The sequence below is a fragment of the Dryobates pubescens genome, chromosome 5 (genome assembly GCF_014839835.1).
Source record: "Dryobates pubescens isolate bDryPub1 chromosome 5, bDryPub1.pri, whole genome shotgun sequence".
Taxonomy (NCBI): domain Eukaryota; kingdom Metazoa; phylum Chordata; class Aves; order Piciformes; family Picidae; genus Dryobates; species Dryobates pubescens.
Window position 1 is genome coordinate 46,032,172 of NC_071616.1, and position 24,718 is coordinate 46,056,889.

At 54.2% G+C, this 24,718-nt stretch overlaps 1 protein-coding gene across 1 annotated transcript in view; it reads right to left on the reverse strand.

The window, feature by feature from the left end:
- The window catches only part of RASGRP1 (RAS guanyl releasing protein 1), a 43,331-nt gene extending 19,170 nt beyond the window's left edge, over window positions 1-24,161 (reverse strand). Inside the window, exons 1-6 of the mRNA XM_054162236.1 lie at window positions 23,920-24,161; window positions 21,900-22,069; window positions 6,844-6,949; window positions 5,852-5,914; window positions 4,435-4,566; window positions 2,525-2,678 (exon numbers count right to left, since the gene is read on the reverse strand). Of these exons, the coding sequence (XP_054018211.1) occupies window positions 2,525-2,678; window positions 4,435-4,566; window positions 5,852-5,914; window positions 6,844-6,949; window positions 21,900-22,069; window positions 23,920-23,951 (657 nt within the window). The 5' untranslated portion in view covers window positions 23,952-24,161. The remainder of the gene's footprint in view (window positions 1-2,524; window positions 2,679-4,434; window positions 4,567-5,851; window positions 5,915-6,843; window positions 6,950-21,899; window positions 22,070-23,919) is intronic.
- Window positions 24,162-24,718: the final 557 nt, after the last annotated feature.

Consider the following 24,718-nt stretch of genomic DNA (forward strand, 5'->3'; position numbering starts at 1 on the left):
GAGAGAGAGGATCCTGCCCCTCTGCTCTGCTCTGGGGAGATCTCACCTGCAGGGCTGCAGCCAGCTCAGGAGCACTCAGCACAGGAAGGAGCTGGAGCTGATGGAGAGGGTCCAGAGGAGGGCTAAGAAAATGCTCAGGGGGTTGGAGCAGCTCTGCTACAAGGACAGGCTGAGGGAGCTGGGGGTGTTCAGCCTGGAGAAGAGAAGGCTCCAGGCAGACCTAACAGCAGCCTGCCAGGACCTGAAGGGGCTCCAAGAAGGCTGCAGAGGGACTGCTCCCAAAGGCCTGCAGGGACAGGAGCAGGGACAATGGTTTGAAATGAGAGCAGAGCAGATTGAGATTGGATGTGAGGAACAAGCTCTGCACCAGGAGGCTGCTGGAACACTGCAACAGGCTGCCCAGGGAGGTGGTTGAGGCTCCATCCCTGGAGCTATTCCAGGTGAGGCTGGACAGGGCTGTGAGCAACCTGATCCAGTGGGGGATGTCCCTGCTCTGGTGGCAGATACAGTACAGACAAGCAGGTCCTCAATTAACACAGAGTTTGGTGTTACAATGACTAACTGAGGAGCCTAAAGAAGGAAAGAGGACCCAGGCTCTGACAGAAGACTGTAGCCTGCCTACATTTTAGGGTGAGCAATCCAAATGCTTTCCAAACTCCAGATACCTGCAGCCTTTATGTTCTGTGAGAGCCTGGCACAGGTTGCCCAGGGAGGTGGTGGAAGCCTCATCCCTGGAGGTTTTGAGGTGATGTGCTACATAGACTGCTTCAGGACTGCAAAGAAGACTCCAAGGAGACCTAATTGTGGATTCCAGTATCTGCAGGGGGCTATAAGAAAGCTGGGGAGGGACTTTTGAGGGTGTCAGAGAGTGATAGGACTGGGGGGATGGAGCAAAACTAGAAATGGGGAGATTGAGATTGGCTGTGAGGAAGAAGTTGTTCCCCAGGAGGGTGGTGAGAGCCTGGCACAGGCTGCCCAGGGAGGTGGTGGAAGCCTCCTGCCTGGAGGTGTTTGCAGCCAGGCTGGATGTGGCTGTGAGCAACCTGCTGTGGTGTGAGGTGTCCCTGCCCATGGCAGGGGGGTTGGAACTGGCTGAGCCTTGAGGTCCCTTCCAGCCCTGACAGTTCTGTGGTTCTGCGACCCTGCTTATTATCCAAGGCTGTAACTGCTGGGACTCTGTGGCACATCTGGCACTGACTGCAGCCATCCCTGTCGTGCTCATGAGCCATCAGTGACTGCATGCCTGCAGAGAGCTTGCCAATGGCAGGGAGTTATGTAAGCTCTGCACATCGCTGCTGCCTGCAGGCAGTGAGCTGCGGGGGACTTTGGGTCTGTGCCCTTTGGAAGTCAGCAGCAAACACAGAGAGTCAGTCATGGCCTGGCTGCTCAGAATGAAGTACACCAACACCTGCCTGTGGATCCTCCCACAACCTATTGAGAGCCCCTTGCCCTGCAAGGTTTTACCTTCAAATGGTAGTCTTTGATAATAATAATAATAATAATAATGATAATAATGATGATGATGATGATAATAATAATAATGATAATAATGATAATGATAATAATAATAATAAATTAAATTTTATATATATTATTATTAAAGAACCCCCCCAGAACCTAGATAACCAAAAGAGAAAGAAGCCCCACAACAAACAAAAAAACCCAAACAAAAATCCACAAAAAAATCAAACAGCAAAAAAAACCCAAACTCCAAAACAGAAAAACCACCCCAAAACCCCCCAAAACCCCCAAAACACAAACCCCACCACAACCACCAAACCCACCAAAACTACAAAACCCGCAAAAACTACGGAACACACACAAAAACACCCAAAAAAACCACAAAAAAACCACAAAACCCACAAAAATACCACAAAGCCCACCAAAAAAACCACAAAACCCAGCCAAAAAAAACACAAAAAAATACAAACCCACAAAAATACCACAAAACCCACCAAAAAAACACAAAACCCACCAAAAAAACCACAAAACCCACCCAAAAAACCCATAAACTCCACCCAAAAAAACCCCACAAAACCCACAAAAATACCACAAAGCCCACCAAAAAAAACACAAAACCCAGCCAAAAAAACCCACAAAAAACCACAAACCCCACAAAAATACCACAAAACCCACCAAAACCCACAAAACCCACCAAAAAAACACAAAACCCACCAAAAAAAACCACAAAACCCACCAAAAAACACAAAACCCACCAAAAAAACACAAAACCCACCAAAAAACACAAAACCCACCAAAAAACACAAAACCCACCAAAAAACACAAAACCCACCAAAAAACACAAAACCCACCCAAAAACCCACCACAAAACCCCACAAAACCCACAAAGCAACCCCGCAAAAGCCACCAAAAACCCCACAAAAGCCACCAAAGCCCCAAACCCCACAACCCGCCCCAAAGAGCCCCCAGCCCCTGGCCCCCAGCGTCCCGCAGCCGTCCGCAGCCCCGGGCGCTGTCCGGCAGCCCCGCCGCGCCCCGCCGCTTCGCTGCCGCGCCGCCTCACCGCTATCCTGCGGAAGGACTTGAACTCCAGGTAGGTGAGGTGGTCGGACAGCTCCTCGGGCTCCAGGTGGTCGAAGAGCAGCGACACTTTCCTCTTCTTGCTGCTGTTGGCCTTGCCGCGCTGCGTCAGCTTCCTCGACCAGTCCCTGGCGTTGCTTGGGGAGGGGATGCGACACAGGGTTACTCTCGGTGGCTTTCTCGAGAGCCCCTCAGGTTAGGAAGGAGGTTGACTTGCTGGAGCGTGTCCAGAGAAGAGCAACAAAGCTGGGGAGGGGTTTGGAACACAAGCCCTACGAGGAGAGGCTGAGGGAGCTGGGGTTGCTTAGCCTGGAGAAGAGGAGACTCAGGGGTGACCTTATTACTCTCTACAACTACCTGAAGGGAGGTTGTAGACAGACGGATGTTGGTCTCTTCTCCCAGACAGCCAGTACCAGAACAAGAGGACACAGTCTCAGGCTGCGCCAGGGGAGGTTCAGGCTGGATGTTAGGAAGAAGTTCTATACAGAGAGAGTGATTGCACATTGGAATGGGCTGCCTGGGGAGGTGGTGGAGTCGCCATCACTGGAGGTTTTTAGGAGAAGACTTGACGGGGTGCTTGGTGCCGTGGGTTAGTTGTTTGGGCGGTGTTGGATTGGTTGATGGGTTGGAAGCGATGACCTTGAAGGTCTCTTCCAACCTGGTTTATTCTATGTATTCTATTCTATGTATTTCCCTCCTCTCTCCCTAACACAAGAGCTCTCGTTTGCTCTTGTTCGGCTTTCATGCCTTACCTGCAGTAAGGAGTTAGTGAGTTATTCTTGCTGTGTCCCTGTGTGACCTGCTCTAGGTGACCCTGCTCTGGCAGGCAGGGGGGGTTGGACTGGATGAGCCTTCCAGGCCCCTTCCAGCCCCTAACTTTCTGTGAGTCTCTGACTTCCAAGCTGCTTTCATGCATGGGAGATTGTACCTCAAAGCCTCACGCTTGCTCTCTGCTCCATTGGTGCAGCATGCAAGCACTTCACAGCTGTGTTACTGAACAGCATGAGACCATAGACTGCATTCCCAGACCTGCTCTCTGGAGCTTTGTCCTCACTCCTCACCTTCCAGAGCTCCAGCACTTAACCTGCAGCTTTGTCCTCACTCCACTTCCCAGAGCTCCAGAACTTAACCTGGAGCTTTGTCCTCACTCCACACCTCCCAGGGCTTCAGCACTTAACCAGGAGCTTTGTCCTCACTCCACACCTCCCAGAGCTCCAGCATTTCACCTGCAGCTTTGTCCTCACCTCCCAGAGCTCCAGCACTTAACCCTTCTTGCAATTTCCTTCACCAGCCTCTGAGTATCAACTGTCCTCTCATGCTACTTGCCCGGGGAGTAATGAGATGTCCACACTTTGAGTCCTGTGTCCAGTTCTGGGCTCCTCAATTTAAGGACACTGAGATGCTTGGATGTGTCCAGGGAAGGGCAATGAGGCTGGGGAGAGGGCACAGCCCTGTGAGGAGAGGCTGAGGGAGCTGAGTGTCTCACCATGTCTAAGGACAGTTAATATTGACTTGGAGCAAAACTGGAAGTGGGAAGATTGAGACTGGATGTGAGGAAGAAGTTGTTCCCCATGAGGGTGGTGAGAGCCTGGCACAGGTTGCCCAGGGAGGTGGTGGCAGCCTCCTGCCTGGAGGTGTTTGCAGCCAGGCTGGAGGTGGCTGTGAGCAACCTGCTGCGGTGTGAGGTGTCCCTGCCCATGGCAGGGGGTTGGAGCTGGCTGAGCCTTGAGGTCCCTTCCAGCCCTGACAATTCTATGACTTATTACCATGCTAAAGAACCTTTGTCCTGCAATACTGGAGAGACATTTGAATCAAAGTAATTCAGAACACGAGGTTTGGGGTTGTTTGGGGCTTTTTCCCCCCCTCCAAGCCTCTTGAGCCCTTGGCACTCACATTTGAGTCGTGTCAATCAGGCGACAGTGCAGCTCCTCACCGTTGGCTTTCACCAGCTGCTGAAATTCCTCCATGGTGGTGGAGAGCTTAGAGTCCATTTTGAACATAACCCAGAACTCTGTAATCCAGTACCTGGTGCAACATGGCAAACACAGGAACAGCACCATCAGCATCACGCCCTGGCATCCCTGGGGCTGCCATTTAGACAGCTGCTCCTTGTTTGAGTTGTGTTTCCTCTTCACCAGCTTCCTCTCCTCAAGCCCTGTGAGGAGAGGCTGAGGGAGCTGGGGTTGCTTAGCCTGCAGAAGAGGAGGCTCAGGGGAGACCTTCTTGCTCTCTACAACTCCCTGAAGGGAGGTTGGAGCCAGGTGGGGGTTGGTATCTTCTTCCAGGCACCCAGCACCAGAACAAGAGGACACAGTCTCAAGCTGTGCCAGGGGAGGTTTAGGCTGGAGGTGAAGAAGAAATTCTTCATAGAGTTATTTGCCATTGGGATGTGCTGCCCAGGGAGGTGGTGGAGTCCCCATCTCTGGAGGTGTTTAGGAAGAGCCTGGATAGGGTGCTTGGTGCCATGGTTTAGTTGATCAGATGGTGTTGGGTGATAGGTTGGACTGGGTGATCTCTGAGGTCTCTTCCAACCTATTCTACATGGTGGCAGCCTCTTGCCTGGAGGTGTTTGCAGCCAGTCTGGAGGTGGCTGTGAGCAACCTGCTGTAGTGTGAGGTGTCCCTGCCCATGGCAGGGGGGTTGGAACTGGCTGATCCCTGTGGTCCCTTCCAACCCTGACTGATTGTATGATTCTATCCTGACCTAAGCAGTGATCTGCTTTGAGCTAATACCACCAGCACCATTTCAAAGACCTTTTACAGAGTAGAACACAGAATACAGAATGAAGCAGGCTGGAAAAGACCTCAGGGATCATCCAGTCCAACCTAGCACCCAACACTATCTGATCAACTCAACCATGGCACTGAGTGCCTCATCCAGGCTCTTCTTAAACACCTTCCTGTTCCTCCTTGTATCCCATTTATATCTTAACTCTATTGTCACAGTTGCTCTTTTTTTGCCCCCTCTTTTCCATTTTCTCTACAACACCAAACTATATTAACAGCAAAACAAAAAGTGCACCAGGGCCTTCATTAGAATCACTGAGAATTACCTCTTGAGCACAATAGAGTTGTGCTTGACACAGAAATAGTTGCAACATCCCACTGCATGGCTTTTTTTAGCAGGCCCAGAGAATAGGATTAGACAACTTCTGAGTCAATCCAGCCTGATTTGTCTTTTCTTTTGGTCTCTGTGTGTGCTGAAGTCAGCCTTGAAAAGCTGAGGCAGTGGAGCTGCTCCTCTGCTGTAGTGGCAGCTGAAGCATTCTGCATGGCACAGACTGAGAGCAACCAAGGAAGGGTATTCTTACCTCACAAAGTAGCAGATCTTCACACACAGCATGGAAGATTTATTCTCCAAAGCATTAAGATAGGTAGGAAAGGGTTAAGGAAAAACCACAGCCACTCAGAGGGGAGATGAAATGCAGCTTGCCTGGGACCTGGAAGCAAACGGGAATCAGTCTACTGACACCACACAACAGCAGGTCAGGGGTCTGCACAAGGGGGTACAAAGCATTCCAAGGGTCAGAAGGAGAAGCTGATGTCCCTGCTGACTGCAGAGGGGGCTGGACTGGATGACCTTTGGAGGTCCCTTCCAACCCAGACCATTCTGTGATGACCTTTGGAGGTCCCTTCCAACCCAGACCATTCTGTGAGCCATGAGGATGCTTAAGGGACTTGAGCATCTCCCCTGTGAAGAGAGACTGAGAGCCCTGGGGCTGTTTAGCCTGGAGAAGGGAAGGCTGAGAGGGATCTGATCCATGTCTATCAATAGCTGAGGGCTGGGGGTCAAGTGGAGGGGGCCAAGCTCCTTTGGGTGGTGCACAGCAATAAGCCAAGGAACAACAGGGACAAACTTGAACAGAGAAGACCTTCTCTTCTCCAGACTGAACAGCCCCAGGGCTCTCAGTCTCTCCTCCTCAGGCAGTGCTGCAGTCCCTTCAGCAGCCTTGCAGCCCTCCCTTGGACTCTCTCCAGCAGATCCCTGTCCCTCCTGAGCTGGGGAGCCCAGGGCTGGATGCAATATTGCAGGGGAGGTCTCAGCAGGGCAGAGCAGAGGGGGAGGAGAACCTCCCTGGCTCTGCTGGCCACACTCTAATCCAAATCAACAAACAAAAAGCTTCAACCCTAACCCAACCCTAACCCAAACAAAAACCACAAACACATTGGTAAGGGACAAGGATGTTGTTTAATGAGAAGAACAGTAAGGCACCCACAGCTGAAACATCCTCTGCTTACCTATTTCAAAGCTGCCAAGCTATCTAACACTACCTTAGCAGGAGGTGACAGTTCCAAAGGATATAGATCCATGAGTTTCTGAAGCATGTCTGCAGAGGAGATGATGAACTGATGCATGGCCAGAATGATCTTCAGCAGCTGGTTGTTTTGATAAGCATTTCCTTCTAAATCTGAAAAACAGAACCCAAAAGGATAGGATAGGGTAGGATAGGGTAGGATAGGGTAGGATAGGATAGACCAGGTTGGGAAAGACCTTCAAGATCATCAAGTCCAACCTATCACCCAACACCATCTCATCGAGAAGGAGCATCCAAAACAAAAGAAGGAGCATTCACAGTGAACTCCTGGTACAGCTGGGGGGAAAGAAACCTTGCAAGAGGCTTCCTCCTTCTGACCAAGCCTGTTCCAAAGCAGCAGTAATTGACTAACTTAGGAAGTGCTGGGTCAGGCCAGCCCCAGGCACACATCCAGACTGGGGGCAGAGTGTGTTGAGAGCAGCTCTGCAGAAAGAGTCTTGGGGGTGCTGGGCGCTGAGCAGCTCCCCAGGAGCCAGCAGTGCCCTCCTGCAGCCCAGAGGCAGCTGTGTGCTGGGCTGCAGCCAGAGCAGGGTGGGCAGCAGGGCAGCAGAGGGGATTCTGCCCCTGGGCTCTGCTCTGCGCAGACCTCACCTCCAATCCTGCCTCCAGTGCTGGTGTCCCCAGCAGGAGAAGGACACAGAGCTGCTGGAGAGAGTCCAGAGGAGGCCACAAAGATGCTCCAAGGGCTGGAGCAGCTCTGCTGTGAGCACAGGCTGAGGGAGCTGGGGCTGTGCAGCCTGCAGAGGAGAAGGCTCCAGGGGCACCTCAGAGCTGCCTGCCAGGACCTGAAGGGATCCTGCAGGAAGGCTGCAGAGGGACTTTCCATCAGGGGGTCTAGAGACAGGCCAAGGGGGAATGGTTTGAAGCTGAGGCAGAGCAGGGTCAGAGTGGAGCTGAGGAAGAAGTCCTGCAGTAGGAGGGTGGTGAGGGCTGCTCTCTAGGAAGAGACCTCTGGAGACTCCAGTACAGGTCACACAGGAACACATCCAGATGGGGCTGGAAAGGCTCCAGAGCAGGAGACTCCACAACCTCTCTGGGCAGCCTGCTCCAGGGCTCTGGGACCCTCACAGGGAAGAAGTTCCTCCTCATGTTGAGCTGGAACCTCCTGTGCTGCAGTTTCCATCCATTGCCCCTTGTCCTATCCCAGGGTGCAGCTGACCAGAGCCTGTCCCCTGCCTCCTGCCCCCCAGCCCTCAGCTTTTGATAGATATTGATCAGATCCCTCTCAGCCTTCTCCTCTCCAGACTGAACAGCCCCAGGGCTCTCAGCCTCTCTGAGGTCCTTCTTGACCTGAGGGGCCCAGAACAGGACACAATATCCAGATGTGGCCTCTAGGCAGAGTAAGGATTGTCTTTATTCCAGGTGCTGGCTCCAGCACTGTTACCTAGTGTACAATTTGAAATGAATCAGAAGTGAATCACAGAGAGCTGCCATCACATGTTGAGTGACTAATGCACTAAGAACATGAACAACTTATGGTAAACTCCCTTAAGTCTTCCAGTGGTTACCAAAAAGCAGCATCAAAACCAATGCAGTGCAAGAAAGCCTCAAGCAAGGAGCAGGAAGCTGAAGTGCAAAGCTGAGAGCCCTGGGATGCTACAGTGCTGTGCTCCACAGACTGCAAAGAGAGCTGGGGCTGTTCAGTCTGGAGAAGAGAAGGCTCTGAGGAGACCTAATTGTGGCCTTCCAGGATCTGCAGGGGGCTCCAAGAAAGCTGGGGAGGGACTTTTGAGGGTGTCAGGGAGTGATAGGAGTGGGGGGGATGGAGCAGAACTAGAAGTGGGGAGACTGAGATTGGCTGTGAGGAAGAAGTTGTTCCCCAGGAGGGTGGTGAGAGACTGGCACAGGCTGCCCAGGGAGGTGGTGGAAGCCTCCTGCCTGGAGGTGTTTGCAGCCAGGCTGGAGGTGGCTGTGAGCAACCTGCTGTGGTGTGAGGTGTCCCTGCCCATGGCAGGGGGTTGGAACTGGATGCTCCTCGAGGTCCCTTCCAGCCCTGACAGTTCTGTGACTCTATTACAGCAGCATCTGATCTGCACTCTGAGCAAACTGATGTGCTCAAGGTCTCCAAGAGCTTGGTGGAACAGACACATGTCAGCTGTGGAGCTCCACAAGCCAGGCCTTGGTGACTGCACTGACACATCCCTGAGGCAGTGCCTCTGGCACATGCAAGGGGCAGCACCACAGGATCACCTCAGAGCAGCTGGAAGCCACCAAAACTGAATGAAGATCTTCATGACTACTTCATGGCCAGCTCCTGGAACTTCCCTTTGCAAGCAGGAAGGACTCTGTTCCCCTTTAGCTTGAATCTTAGGCCACACATAGTAAGTGGTCATCTTACTACCCTGGAATTTGGTCGCCTGTAACAGAGGGAGAAATTTAACTCTCTCCATTGAACTGGCCACACTTAGCCAGAGTCAGGATCCCAAGTAGCAGATTCCCTCTCCTGCTCATCATGTACAACACCACCACTGGGGAGCTGCAAGCAGACTCAACTTCCATTCCTGTGGATTTGTTGAGTGGGAAATAGACTTTTCTGTTCTAAAGGCAGCTGGAAGCTCAGCTGATGGCAGAGATCAGGGCTAGCAGCAAGTGCAGCAGGTTCCTCTCATCAATTGCAGGAGGAGCTTTCCAAAGCCACTGTGCTTCAGAACCAGCTGAACTTGCTGCTGAACTTAGAGAATTGTCAGGGCTGGAAGGGACCTCAAGGCTCAGCCAGTTCCAACCCCCTGCCATGGGCAGGGACACCTCACACTGCAGCAGGTTGCTCACAGCCACCTCCAGCCTGGCTGCAAACACCTCCAGGCATGAGGCTTCCACCACCTCCCTGGGCAGCCTGTGCCAGGCTCTTACCACCCTCATGGGGAACAACTTCTTCCTCACATCCAATCTGAATCTCTCCATCTCTCCATCTCTCTTTTCTGAGCTAGCAAACATGAAATTTATCCTTGATTTCCTCCCTCTCCAGCCCTCAGCTATTGATAGACATTGATCAGATCCCTCTCAACCTTCTCCTCTGCAGACTGAACAGCCCCAGGGCTCTCAGCCTCTCCTCCCCAGGCAGTGCTGCAGTTCCTTCAGCAGCCTTGGAGCCCTCCCTTGGCCTCTCTCCAGCAGATCCCTGTCCCTCCTGAGCTGAGGAGCCCAGAGCTGGATGCAATATTGCAGGGGAGGTCTCAGCAGGGCAGAGTGGATGGGCAGGGGAACCTCCCTGGCTCTGCTGCACACCATGAGGTCCCTTCCAACCCTAACAATTCTATGATTCTATGGGGGTTGGGAGCCCCAGGGTCAGTCATGCAGCTGGAGAGAAGCTGCTTTTGTGGCATCAGTGAGTGCCAGGTGTGCTGCTGGCATCAGAGAGTGCTGAGCCACCTCAGGAGCTTCTGATTGTGTTCTGGGGGTCACAGGCTCACAGGGTGTTCGGGGTTGGAAGGGACCTCCAGAGATCTTCAAGAACCTCCCTGGCTCTGCTGGCCACACTCCTCTGAATGCCCCCCAGGACCCCCTTGGCCTTCTTGGCCCCCAGGGCACATTGCTGTCCCATGCAGAACTTGTTCCCCACCAGCACTCCCAGGTGCTTCTCCTTGGGGCTGCTCTCCAGCAGATCCCCTCCCAGCCTGTCCTGCTGCAGGTTATTATTGCTCCCCAGGGGCAGGACTCTGCTCTCATCCTTGTTGAACCTCAGCAGGTTCCTCTCTGCCCAATCCTCCAGCAGTGAAGACAAACACAGATGATGCTGGAGGAACCCTTCCAAACGAAGTCTCTTCAAGTCTGCTTCCCCTTTCACCCTCCCTGCAGGAGGAGCGGGGGAACTCGCTGCTCTTCCTCCAAACCCCCCCTTAGATATGCAGATCTCTCCCAGTCACGAGTGAGCCCAGCAGGCATCCAAAAAAGGCCAGCCAGGCTCTCATGTGCGAGGGGGTAGGGAACATCAGGGGAGAAAAGCCTCGAGGGAACGGCTCTGCCCTCTCTGAGGCAGCCTTTGGAAGGCACATCTTGCAGCAAGAGCTCTTCTGTGAAAGGAAAACAAGGGGATCAAAGCTCTTGTCAAGGAGGGGAGAGCTTGGGATGATTAGGAGGAATTAAAATGTACTTTGAGAGAAGGCAAGGGAAAGGTGGGTGGAAAGCATCCCATTAGCCTTGGAAAGTCAGCTCAAGTACACAGAGCAAGATGGAATGGTATCACCAGCACCCCACACACATTGTTCTACAGAGGGTTTAAAAACCTTTTGCTTTAGCAACTGTAGAGGAGAACTTTCTAATCCAACACTTTTGGGGTTTATTTTTCCCCTCCAAAGCCTACAAAACATTTGTGGAATATTCAGGGTATCCCCCCCCAAGCTTTAAGTGATGACTCTGGAGCCAAGTGCAGCTCTTGAGCTGCAGGCAGCAGCTGAGTGTGGTGCCTGGCAGCACAGCCGTGCTGGGAGAGGTACTGGTGGGCAAGACAAACGAGACCCAGGAGGTTCCACCTCAGCATGAGGAGGAACTTCTGCCCTGGGAGGGTCCCAGAGCCCTGGAGCAGGCTGCCCAGAGAGGTTGTGGAGTCTCCTTCTCTGGAGCCTTTCCAGCCCCATCTGGATGTGCTCCTGTGTGACCTGAGCTGGATTCTCTGCTCCTGCTCTGGCAGGGGCTTGGACTTGAGGTTCCTTCCAACCCCTAATATCCTGTGATCTGTTATCCTACCCTTCCAGTCCCACTGAGGCAGGGGCTAAGCAAGCAGCTGGGTTCAAGGCTGGTATTAAACCACAACAGTTCATCCTTTGACCAAAACATCCCTGCTCATGATGAACCAAAAGAACCCAAGCTTCAAAGAGCCCTTGGAGCTTCCCTCCAAAGCTGGGGCATTATCTGATCAGCAGGTAGCACTGCCTGCATTCAGAGGAAGCTCCCCAGCTGCTGATCCAAGCCAAACTTTCATCAGAGGAACATTGCCACAGGCTGAAGTGGAAGCTTGGCCCCCACTGCATCAGCTGGTCCAGCACACAGCAGGAATCTTACACCTTCTAAGCAGTGCTGCAGGGCATTGCTCTGTGTTACTACTAAAGCTATCTGATCAATTTCTCTCTTACTTGACCTAAACAGGTACTGCCCACCCCCCTCTGAAGGGATCATTTCATGTTTCTATAGAGTGACACTGAATATTGGGGATCAGCATGGAATCATGGAATGCTCTGCATTGGAAGGGACCTCCAGAGCTCACCCAGTCCAACCCCCTGCACTCAGCAGGGACATCCTCCACTGGATCAGGTTGCTCACAGCCCTGTCCAGCCTCACCTGGAATAGCTCCAGGGATGGAGCCTCAGCCACCTCCCTGGGCAACCTGCTGCAGTGTTCCAGCAGCCTCCTGCTGCAGAACTTGTTCCTCACATCCAATCTCAATCTGCTCTGCTCTCATTTCAAACCATTGTCCCTGCTCCTGTCCCTGCAGGCCTTTGGGAGCAGTCCCTCTGCAGCCTTCCTGAAGCATCACATCAGGTCCTGGCAGGCTGCTGTTAGGTCTGCCTGGAGCCTTCTCTTCTCCAGGCTGAACACCCCCAGCTCCCTCAGCCTGTGCTCACAGCAGAGCTGCTCCAACCCCCTGAGCATCTTCATGCCCTCCTCTGGACCCTCTCCATCAGCTCCAGCTCCTTCCTGTGCTCCAGAGCTGGATGCAGCCCTGCAGGTGAGGTCTCCCCAGGGCAGAGCAGAGGGGCAGGATCCCCTCTCTCCATCTCTGGCCACCCTACTTTGGATGCAGCCCAGGCTGCCCCTGGCCTCCTGTGCTGCAGTCTCACCCTGCCTGCTCCTGGCCAGCCTCCCCTCCACCAGCACCCCCAAGCCCTTCTCTGCAGGGCTGCTCTCAATTTCACCATCCCCCAGCCCACACTGCTGTCCCCTGAAGAGGACAATCCCCCTCACACCCAGAAGGAGCACTTTGAAGGTGAACCTTTCTACAAGCAAACCCCCAACAACCCCAAACCAACCCAACAAAAAGGTGCCCAGGTTAAAATAGGACAGCAGCTCCCAGTAGCTCCTCTCTTAGCCCTGCCTTTTGCCAGCTGCTGGACTTGCACCTCCTAACCTCAGTAACAGGGAGGGGGGGTGAAAAACCCCTGTTGCCATGTTTAGCAAGTTATCTTGGCTTGTCATCTCCAGCCTGACAGAAAGCTCTACTGAACTAACAGTGTGAGGGAAGCCACTTCTTCCCCAGACTTCTAATGAAGGCTTTTACCTGGCAGCACACACAGCAGCTCTTGCTCTGAAGCACTCCCAGACCAAACCCCACCAAGGGGGAAAGTGAAATGCATGGAGGGAAAAACCACACAGCAAAGGTCTCATTGCTTGCTTCAACTACATAGCCAGAGTGAGGAGAGGAAAGGACTGGAGGAGACCTCATTGTGACCTTCCAGGATCTGCAGGGGGCTCCAAGAAAGCTGGGGAGGGACTTTTGAGGGTGTCAGGGAGTGATAGGAGTGGGGGGGATGGAGCAGAACTAGAAGTGGGGAGGTTCAGATTGGATGTGAGGAAGAAGTTGTTCCCCAGGAGGGTGGTGAGAGCCTGGCACAGGTTGCCCAGGGAGGTGGTGGAAGCCTCCTGCCTGGAGGTGTTTGCAGCCAGGCTGGAGGTGGCTGTGAGCAACCTGCTGTGGTGTGAGGTGTCCCTGGCCATGGCAGGGGGTTGGAACTGGATGCTCCTCGAGGTCCCTTCCAGCCCTGACAGTTCTGTGACTCTATTACAGCAGCATCTGATCTGCACTCTGGGCAAACTGATGTGCTCAAGGTCTCCAAGAGCCTGGTGGAACAGACACATGTCAGCTGTGGAGCTCCACCAGCCAGGCCTTGGTGACTGCACTGACACATCCCTGAGGCAGTGCCTCTGGCACATGCAAGGGGCAGCACCACAGGCTCACCTCAGAGCAGCTGGAAGCCACCAAAACTGAGCTGGGTGATCCTTGAGGCCCCTCCCAGCCCTTAGCAATTCTCTGACTGATTCCTCACTTCCTTTTAATTATTTATCAGTTGGCTTTGGAAAGAGCTTGAAAAGCCTGAGGTGCAATCAGCTCAACAGAGCTTTCAACAGAGATGAAGATACCTTCAAGTTCCTTTTTAATTGGGAGTTTTGCCTTTTTTTTTTCCCCTTCCTTGGGCACCAGGTTAAAAAAAAAAAAACCAAAGAAAAAGCCAAAGAAATCTATTTTGGTTTGGGTACAATCACAATTAACTGTAATAGCTACTTAAACAGCACTTAGAATTCTCCAGAGCAGCAGCTGCTCTTCTGTTCCCACAGAGTCATGCATTCTCCACTGCAGCAATGACTCTTCTGTTCCCACAGTGTCATTAATTGATCATTAACACAGCCTCTGTTGCCAAGCAATGCTCAAAGTCTCTGCACTCCCTTTGACCAAATCACTCCCAGATTACCTAAGCACAAGGAGCAGAAATATCTCTGTGCAGAACAACACCACCAGGAACAAACTTCAGCTGCTTTTGCAGGGACTGGGGACCTGAGTGCCTTGGATACCAGCCCAGGCTGGGGGATGATGAGAGGGAGAGAGCCCAAACTGCTGCAGCACACATCCTAACTCTGGCAGTGAGAGAATGGCTTGGGGGACAGGCTGGGATGGATGAGAAGGGGACTGGAGAGAAGGCAACAGAAATGGAAAGCAGCCCTGCAGAACAGGACTTGGGGGTGCTGGAGGGGAGCAGCTGGCCAGGAGCAGGCAGGGTGAGACTGCAGCACAGGAGGCCAAGGGCAGCCTGGGCTGCATCCAAAGCAGGGTGGCCAGAGATGGAGAGAGGGGATCCTGCCCCTCTGCTCTGCTCTGTGAGACCTCACCTGCAGGGCTGCAGCCAGCTCTGGAGCCCTCAGCACAGGAAGGACCTGGACCTGATGGAGCAGCTCCAGAGTAGGGCCAGGAAAATGCTCAGGGGTTTGGAGCAGCTCTGCTGTGAGCACAGGCTGAGGGAGCTGGGGGTGTTCAGCCTGGAGAGGAGAAGGCTCCAGGGGCACCTCAGAGCAGCCTGCCAGTACCTGATGTGATGCTACAGGAAGGCTGCAGAGGGACTGTTCCCAAAGGCCTGCAGGGACAGGAGCAGGGACAATGGTTTGAAATGAGAGCAGAGCAGATTGAGATTGGATGTGAGGAACAAGCTCTGCACCAGGAGGCTGCTGGAACACTGCAGCAGGTTGCCCAGGGAGGTGGTTGGGGCTCCATTCCTGGAGCTATTCAAGGTGAGGCTGGGCAGGGCTGTGAGCAACCTGATCCAGTGGGGGATGTCCCTGCTCTGACTGCAAGGGGGTTGGACTGGGTGAGCTTTGGAGGACCCTTCCAATCCAGATCATTCCATGACTCTATTCCATGTCTCTAGCTAGCAGATGTGTCACTAACAAGATCTCCAGTGCCATGGACACTGCTGATGTATTTCTGCTGCCTGCCCCCTGGCCTAGAGACATGCCAGCAGGCACAGCTGTCACACAGCCTCACTCAGCCTGCCAGGGGAACAACCAGCAGCAAGCAGGACTCTGCACCCAGCCTGTGCTCCTGCCCAGCTGCCAGCACTGAGCAGGCAGTGTGGCTGTGGAGCAGCCAAGCAGTGTCTGCTGTGCTGGTTTCAGCCTGCATGCCTCACTTCCCCTCCCCCTCTAGAGCCACCGCTCACGGTGCACACCACTTGCTCTCTACAGCTCAGTCGAGATCACAGCAGGAACAGCATCCTGTAGCTACCTGAGCTTCTGAGACCTTCTAAGCCATAGAAGACATTTTGAGTTGCTGCCCTACATAAAGAAGAATCTTCTGACCCTCAGGAGAGCAGTTGCAGGTCTCTGCACACTTCCTCCTCATCTCAGGAGCAATGTTCCAGTCCCAGGCATGCCCTGCCTTCCACCTCCCATCCTGCTGATTATCCCTGACCTCTTGCCCTGGCTTTTCTCTTGCCTTTACTTTACTCATTTGCAGGAGGACTCTGATTCCTCATCCTGATGCAATCTTCCCTGGGATTTGAAGAAAGATCTGCTTTCAGCATCTTCTTCTCATGCATAAGGATGATGAAGGGACTTGAACCTCCCTGCTAGGAGAGAGACTGAGAGCCCTGGGGCTGTGTAGCCTGGAGAATTATAGAATCATAGAGTTGCCAGGGTTGGAAGGGACCTCAAGGCTCAGCCAGTCCCAACCCCCCTGCCATGGGCAGGGACACCTCACACCGCAGCAGGTTGCTCACAGCCACCTCCAGCCTGGCTGCAAACACCTCCAGGCAGGAGGCTTCCACCACCTCCCTGGGCAGCCTGTGCCAGGCTCTCACCACTCTCATGGGGAACAACTTCTTCCTCACAGCCAATCTCAATCTCCTCACTTCTAGTTTTGCTCCATCCCCCCCAGTCCTATCACTCCCTGACACCCTCAAAAGTCCCTCCCCAGCTTTCTTGGAGCCTCCTTCAGATACTGGAAGGCCACAATTAGGTCTCCTCAGAGCTTTGTCCTCTCCAGACTGAACATCAACACCTCCCTCAGTCTGTGCTCACAGGAGGTGAGCTCCAGCCCTCTGCTCATCCTCCTGGCCCTTCTCTGGACATGTTCATCTGCACAGCTTCACACTTCAGCAGCTTTGTGGCTCTCTGCTGGACTCTCTCAAGCAGTTCTCTGAGGTCCTTCTTGGCCACAAGGGCACATTGCTGGCTCATGGGCATCCTTCTGTCCACCAGGACCCCAAGGTCCCTTTCCCCAGGGCTGCTCTCCAACAGGTCAAACCCCAACCTCTGCTGGTCCCTGGGGCTGTTGTTTCCCAGATGCCAGCCTCTACCCTGGTCCCTGGGGCTGTTGTTTCCCAGATGCCAGCCTCTACCCTGGTCCCTGGGGCTGTTGTTTCCCAGATGCCAGCCTCTACCCTGGTCCCTGGGGCTGTTCTTCCCCAGATGCCAGCCTCTACCCTGGTCCCTGGGGCTGTTCTTCCCCAGATGCCAGCCTCTACCCTGGTCCCTGGGGCTGTTCTTCCCCAGATGCCAGCCTCTACCCTGGTCCCTGTTGGATTTCCTTCAATTTCTCCCTACCCAAGCCTCCAGCCTGTCCTGGTCTGGCTGAATGGCAGCACAGCCTAATCATCACAGAGCAGATGTTCAAGTTAAACATGGCAAGAAGATTTTAGTCTTTGGTTAAACAACCAAACAAACAAACCAACCAAAGGAGAAACCAAAAGGCCTCCTAACTGTTCTGAGAAGTAGCAGGTACAAAACCACATTCTGAGCTCATCTTCTGCACAGACCCAGAGAGTATCACTAGCTCAGAGATCACAGGATCACAGATCACAGGATGTCAGGGGCTGGAAGGGACCTCAGAAGGTCATCCAGTCCAACCCCCTGCCAGAGCAGGAGCATAGAACCCAGCACAGGTCACACAGAACACATCCAGAGGGGGCTGGAAAGGCTCCAGAGCAGGAGACTCCACAACCTCTCTGGGCAGCCTGCTCCAGGGCTCTGGGACCCTCCCAGGGAAGAAGTTCCTCCTCATGGTGAGGTGGAACCTCCTGTGCTGCAGTTTCCATCCATTGCCCCTTGTCCTATCCCAGGGTGCAGCTGAGCAGAGCCTGTCCCCTCCCTCCTGACCCCCAGCCCTCAGCCATTGATAGACATTGATCAGCTCCCTCTCAGCCTTCTCCTCTCCAGACTGAACAGCCCCAGGGCTCTCAGCCTCTCCTCCCCAGGCAGTGCTGCAGTCCCTGGATGCAATGTTCCAGATGAGGTCTCAGCAGGGCAGAGTAGAGGGGGAGGAGAACCTCCCTGGCCCTGCTGAAGATCCAGTCTTTGTTCCTCTCTTGTTGAGCACAGGGTTTGGATTAACTTGGCCCTCTGGGCAAAAATTTATCCTTCTACAAAGCATCCCAGAATCCATTTACAGCAGGGTGGCCAAATTTCTCCTCATGACTCTTAGCTTCAGCCTATCAGATCCTCCTCTCTCATGATTCCCCTCTGAAATAAATCACATACTGCTCAGCTGCAAGAAGGAGTTAGTTCTTCATTAGTTCTTCACCATGAGGGCAGTGGAACACTGCAGCAGGCTGCCCAGGGAAATGGTTGGGGTCCCATCCCTGGAGCTATTCCAGGTGAGGCTGGACAGGGCTCTGGGCAACCTGATCCAGTAGAGGATGTCCCTGCTGGCTGCAGAGGGGGTTGGACTGGATGACTTTTGCAGGTCCTTTTCAACCCAAACCATTCTACTGCACCCTTCAGGCTGGACCTTCTTGTGATAACCTCTGCAGACATGGCAAAAGGTTGCCAGCTGCCCCTGGCACACCACTGCTGGCAGCAGGCTCTTACACATCATTTGCTGGTTCCAAACTCATCTAACTGAGTCCAGGAATACAAATTCAGCTGCATGCTACACATGGGAATTGTGCTTGTGTAGGTAATACACAGAGGAGGCCACAAGGCTTGGAGCAGCTCTGCTGTGAGCACAGGCTGAGGGAGCTGGGGCTGTGCAGCCTGGGGGAGAGAAGGCTCCAGGGGCACCTCAGAGCTGCCTGCTAGGACCTGAAGGGCTCCTGCAGGAAGGCTGCAGAGGGACTTCCCTTCAGGGTGTCTAGAGACAGGCCAAGGGGGAATGGTTTGAAGCTGAGGCAGAGCAGGGTCAGACTGCAGCTGAGGAAGAAGTTCTTCAGCAGGAGGCTGCTGAGACTCTGGCACAGGCTGCCCAGGGAGGCTGTGGCTGCCTCCTTGCTGGGGGTGCTGAAGGCCAGGCTGGAGGTGGCTGTGAGCAGCCTGCTGTAGTGTGAGGTGTCCCTGCACACAGCAGGGAGCTTGGAACTGGATGATCCTTGAGGTCCCTTCCAACCCTGCCAATTCTATGAGGTAGCTGATTCAAGTTGAGAGCTGTCCCTGGGGAGGTTGGAGTAGATGATTTCTGAGGTCCCTCCCAACCTAAGCCATTCTTGGATTCCATGATATTAGGAAGTGCAGGATGCTATGAGCAGGATGTGTCTGTAGCCTGAAACAGGACACATCAGCTCCAGCTACCAGCCCTTCTCTCCTTAGATCTAGAGAGCAAATCAGTCAAGGGCTGTTGCCAGACAGTAAACTCAAAACATACAAAGCAAACCTCTGCTTACATCCTGGGGGGGTCTGCATTTTCACTAACGAAATAAAACATGCCCAGACCACAGTAATGAATCTCCAGAACCAGAGAAACATTCAGGTTGGAAAAGAGCCTCAGGAGCACCAAGTCCAACCCAGAGCCCTACTCCACAAGGGTCACCCCTAAACTACAGCCCCAAGCACCACAGCCAAACCACCTTGAAACACAGCCAGGCTTGGGGACTCCACCACCTCCCTGGGCAGCACATTCCAAGCCCTGACCACTCTTGCCCTGAAAAAATGTTTCCTAATGTCCAGTCTAAACCTACCCAGTGGCAGCTTGAGGCCATTGCCTCTTGTTCTGTCACTAACTCCCTGTGAGAAGAGACCAGCAGCAGCCTCTCCACAACCTCCTTTCAGGTAGTTGTAGACAGCAGGGAGGTCTCCCCTCAGCCTCCTCTTCTCCACACTAACCACCCCCAGCTCCTTCAGCTGCTCTCCATCAGATTTCTTCTCCACAGATTTATTCTCCAGACAAGACACTCTAGGTCTGCAGCTCTGAGGCTGTGATAAATACATCCTCAGTCTGAGTAAGCTGACAGAGCAGAGCTCTACTTCAGCACAAAGCATGGAAGAAAGTTCCTCCATCACTCAGCTCACTTCTAATCATTCTGCAACTGAAATTCTTGCCCCACCCCTCCTCTAAATCCCAGATTCAAGGTTTGGGGGTTTCTCCCCATTTCTTCCTCTGTTGGCACAGTAAATTTTGCACAGTTTTTGCTGGTGGCTGCAAGAGGCCTCTGTAAGGAACTTGGTTCTGTAGGCAGTCTGCACTTGTGTCAGCTGCAGCTCGCAAACGATGCAAACACCCTGCTGAGGAATCCCAGCAGAGCACAGGGGATGGAGCAATGCAGCCCAGCAAAGAGCCTAAACTTCTGCAGCACACATCAGAGGTCTAGCAGTGATAGAATTGTCAGGGTTGGAAAGGACCTCCAGTTCCAACCCCCCTGCCATGGCCAGGGACACCTTACACCACAGCAGGTTGCTCACAGCCACCTCCAGCCTGGCTGCAAACACCTCCAGGCAGGAGGCTGCCACCACCTCCCTGGGCAGCCTGTGCCAGGCTCTCACCACCCTCCTGGGGAACAACTTCTTCCTCACATCCAATCTGAATCTCCCCACTTCTAGTTTTGCCCCATCCCCTCCTCCCCAGTCCCATCCCTCCCTGCCAGCAGCTTTCCTCACATCTATTTCTCTGCACATGCTGATGAGGTTCTTTAAGATCAAACCACAGCAAAAGGCAGCTCCAAGGAATGTGAAACTAATTTAGTCACTGTTTATACAGCATTCATGTGCCACACCACCAGATCAGCCCTGGGTGGTACTAATTAACTCTACAGATAGATCATTCTCAAGCCTAGTGGGTGCCCAAGCACATTTATTTTCCTAAGGACTGCTCTGCAGCTAAGACTTTGCCACAATGCTCACTGCAGAGAAAGACACAGCAGTAACAGACAGGTGCATTGCTTCCAGGGATTGAGAGTCACTTTCAGTGCCTTCAGGACTAACAGATTGTAATACATATGAAAAAAAAAGTATAACAAAGCACCTTCTCTAATGGAAAAGCTGGAAAAGGAAACTAGGGATAGAGAGCTGAGGCTCCACAGGCTGGGGATGCAGAGCTCAGGCTCCTCAGGCTGGGGATGCAGAGCTGAGGCTCCTCAGGCTGGGGATGCAGAGCTCAGGCTCCTCAGGCTGGGGATACAGAGCTCAGGCTCCACAGGCTGGGGATGCAGAGCTCAGGCTCCACAGGCTGGGGATGCAGAGCTCAGGCTCCACAGGCTGGGGATGCAGAGCTCAGGCTCCACAGGCTGGGGATGCAGAGCTCAGGCTCCACAGGCTGGGGATGCAGAGCTCAGGCTCCTCAGGCTGGGGATACAGAGCTCAGGCTCCTCAGGCTGGGGATACAGAGCTCAGGCTCCTCAGGCTGGGGATACAGAGCTCAGGCTCCACAGGCTAGGGGTACAGAGCTCGGGTTCACCAGCTGGGGATACAGACTCAGGCTCCACAGGCTGGGGATGCAGAGCTCAGGCTCCACCAGCTAGGGATGCAGAGCTCAGGCTCCACCAGCTAGGGATGCAGAGCTCAGGCTCCACCAGCTAGGGATGCAGAGCTCAGGCTCCACCAGCTAGGGATGCAGAGCTCAGGCTCCACCAGCTAGGGATGCAGAGCTCAGGCTCCAGTCATGCTTTGCCCATGCATATTGCAGTTATCATTCTGAAGAGCTGGTGGATAAAAGGATGGGCTCATAAAGCTGTGGAGTTGTGATTTTTTTTCAGATCCTTTTTCATTGGTGGCAGAATCAGTCTGGCTCCACTCTGGTAACACTGGCACAGGCTGCCCAGGGAGATGGTGGCAGCCTCATCCCTGAAGGTTTTGAAGGCCAGGCTGGATGTGGCTGTGAGCAGCCTGCTGTAGTGTGAGGTGTCCCTGCCCATGGCAGGGGGTTGGAACTGGCTGAGCCTTGAGCTCCCTTCCAGCCCTGACAATTCTGTGATTCTATGATAAGCCAACTTTATAGCAATGAGGCAAGAAGTAATCCAGCCTTATTTCATCTAGTTTAAAAGCAGCCCTGCTCATTTCAAACTTCATGGTTAACTTCAACATGTTGCTTGCACACCCTGGGAGAATACTGCTGCAGGCTGTAACACCTGATGACTACTTGCTGGAGTTCAGCAAAGGGGTACCTGAAGGAAAACACAGATGCCTGCCATTTGTCTTCTTCTCTCAAGGACAGGCAGGAGTCTCAGCAGCCTCGACATGTATTGCACACACAGGCACACAAGAGATCCACAAAAACATGCAGCCACCTGCAGCATGGCAAATCCTCAGTGGCACCTTCCTAACTGCACCACTAAATCAGTGCAATTTGCCAGTCAGTGCCCCAAGAAAGGGCCAGGACAGAAAGGAAAGAACACCATTCTAAAAGCCTCCAGACACTCACCAAAGGACTGGATGCAGGTTTCCAGCAGATCTTCCAAGGTGGCTCCTTTGGCTAAGTGCCCCAAGGGCACCATGGTGACCTGGGTGAGGTTGGAGATGCTGAGACAGTGACTGATCTGCTTCAGCTCCAGAGCTGGCTCAGGGGCAGTGCTGCATGCCTGGGCAGGATTCCTAAGAGAAAGCACAACACTGAGGTAAAGACTGGGAGGCAGAGTGGGGGAAATTTTACACTGCATGGGAGGAAGAGAGATTTGAAGGACAACTTAAACTCCCTGTAGTTAGGGTGCTGCAAGGCATAACCCTCCCACTTAATACGTTCTCCAGAGAGGCTGCTCAGTGGTTGTGTGGATAAAAGGATGGGCTCATAAAGCTGTGGAGTTGTGATTTTTGTTCAGATCCTTTTTCTTTTGTGGCAGAATCAGTCTGGCTCCACTCTGGTAACACTGGCACAGGCTGCCCAGGGAGGTGGTGGCAGCCTCCTGCCTGGAGGTGTTTGCAGCCAGGCTGGATGTGGCTGTGAGCAACCTGCTGTGGTGTGAGGTGTCCCTGCCCATGGCAGGGGGCTTGGGACTGGCTGAGCCTTGAGGTCCCTTCCAGCCCTTAAAAATTCTATCATCCTTAAGATACTACCTTAAGCTTTTCTACAACTTTTGTTGGAACACTAAGCAAGACTTTCTTAATGAACTGACAGCCCTGGAAAGAGAAGGTGTGGAAATTCACTAGGTGTGTATATTGCACACAGAGAGGGAAGGCAAACACACAAACATCCCTGCCCAGGCACCCCGGAATGAAGCTGGAAATACGACAGGCTGGACCCTACCTCCTGCCAGTGAATTTCAAGCCTTGTCTTCAATTTCTGTCTCGTTTGAATGCTGGGAAAGCCACGAAACTGCCTGGGATGTGACTTACAAAGCAACACAGAGCCCAGGTCTCCCTAGTTTCAAAGCCAGGCAAAGAGAGACCTGACCCCGCAGAGGTAGTGCCCATCACTCAGCTCCTCCGTAGCTAAGCTGACAGCTATGCAAAGAATGTTCTCTTCCCTTCCCCCTTCTCTCAATTTCCCTCTTAGCTTTCTGCTCTGACTTCCTGTTCTCAGATGAGAAGAGCCAGGGCCTGATCAGCTCTCTCAGGGCTCTGACAAGCTGAAACCTCTCTCCTAACTTTATTCCAGCACCTTTTCAACGGAGGGCTGAGAACTCAAGCACCGCAGTGCTGACAGTGTAGGAGTTATGGCAGGAGGTTATTTTAGCCCTTGGCACCAGAGCTTAGCAAAGTTTCCACACACACCCCCAAAAAAACCCAAACACGTTTACAGCACCACTGTGGCCGAGGGGCAAAACTCCTCCGTGGGCACGTCTGGTGAGCACGGATCCCCTTACAGCTGTTACTGGACATGAAAAATTGATCCGAGCTGCGCTGGAGGGCGGCGAGGGAGGGACGGGCGCCCTGCTTCCCCACTCCACGCTCCTGGGCGGTGGGGGAGACGTCGCAAAGAAGCGATCGGCAGCTCCAGCACCCACAACCGCGGCTGCCGGTGCCTCCTTTGCTCCCCTGCCAAGGCCGGGCTTGGGGGCAGCCTCGTCCCCCGGCGTCCAGCTCCCCGCCCGGCGGCCCCCCGCCGCAGACCGCCGGCGGTGCCGCAGGTAACCGGAGCCCGTCCGCAGCCGCCCCGCCCGCTCAGCCGGGGCCGTAACGGGAGGCTCTCCCCAGCCCGTGCTGACCGCACGCCTGCACTCGGAAGGGCGAAACAAAACCCTCCCCACACCTGCGCTTTTTCTCCCCGTTCTTTCCCACCCGGGAAGGGTCTCGGCCGGCCCTCGCGGAGCCCCGGGCGGCCAGCCTACAGACCCCGCACCCCGCGGAACCCCCCGCCGCAGGGGCAGCCCACCGCGCCCGTACCACCGTCCTCCGACGGGGCTCTACCTTCCGACCCCCAGCGCCGCCGCCGGACGGCAGCCTGCCCCATCCCGCCGCGGGCAGCGCGATTGAAATTAACCCCCAAGCAGCAAGGGCGAACTCACTGTTTTTCTTTCCTTTTCCCTAAGGTTCCCATGTCGGTGCCGTCCGCGGCTCCGCCGCCCGGCGGGCTCTGCAGGGAGCGGGGGCTGCGCGGGGGCTACGCGGGGCGGAGGGCGTCGGGGCGAGCAGCGCAGCTCCGCGCATCGCCTGCTCCTGCCGCCTCGCCGCTCTCCCCGCTCCCCGTCTCGCCCCGGGAGGAGTCTGAAACCGATTCAAGCGCGGCAGCCACCGGCCGCGACTCCGCCACCCGTGACGAGGGCAGGCGAAGATCTTTATCGGCAGAAGGAAGTACTGAGAGCTTGCTCTTCTCTGAAGCCGCCGGATTTACCGTGCACCGAAACACGCCCCCCCCCCCCGCCCCTTCCCCCCGCTCTCGCAGCCTGCCCTATAAAAAGCGGCCGCAACTTTATTTTTAACCTGGGGCTCAACTTGGGCGGCCGGCAGGGCAGGGGCAAGCATCGCCCGCCCCGCAAGCCCCCTCCCGGAGCGCGCCCGATGCCCGAGGGCAGCCGCTGCCGGGGGCTCCAGGGGCGGCAAGCGCGGTGCGGTGGGTTAAAATTCTCCCCCCTCCCCAACATTAGATTTGCCAGACCAGACCAGCTGGAAGCAAGTGGTCTCTTTCAAGGCGGCTGATTCTGTGGTTCTGGTACTTGGGGCTGTGGTGTAGGGGTGAGGCTTGTAGAGTAGGGGTCTGGGTTGAGCTTGGTGATGCTGAGGGTCTTTTCCAACCTGCATGTTTCTGTGGTTCACACGCAGGGCCATGCGGCTGCCCCTCGGCAGGAGCAAGCTGTGCGCCCCCCG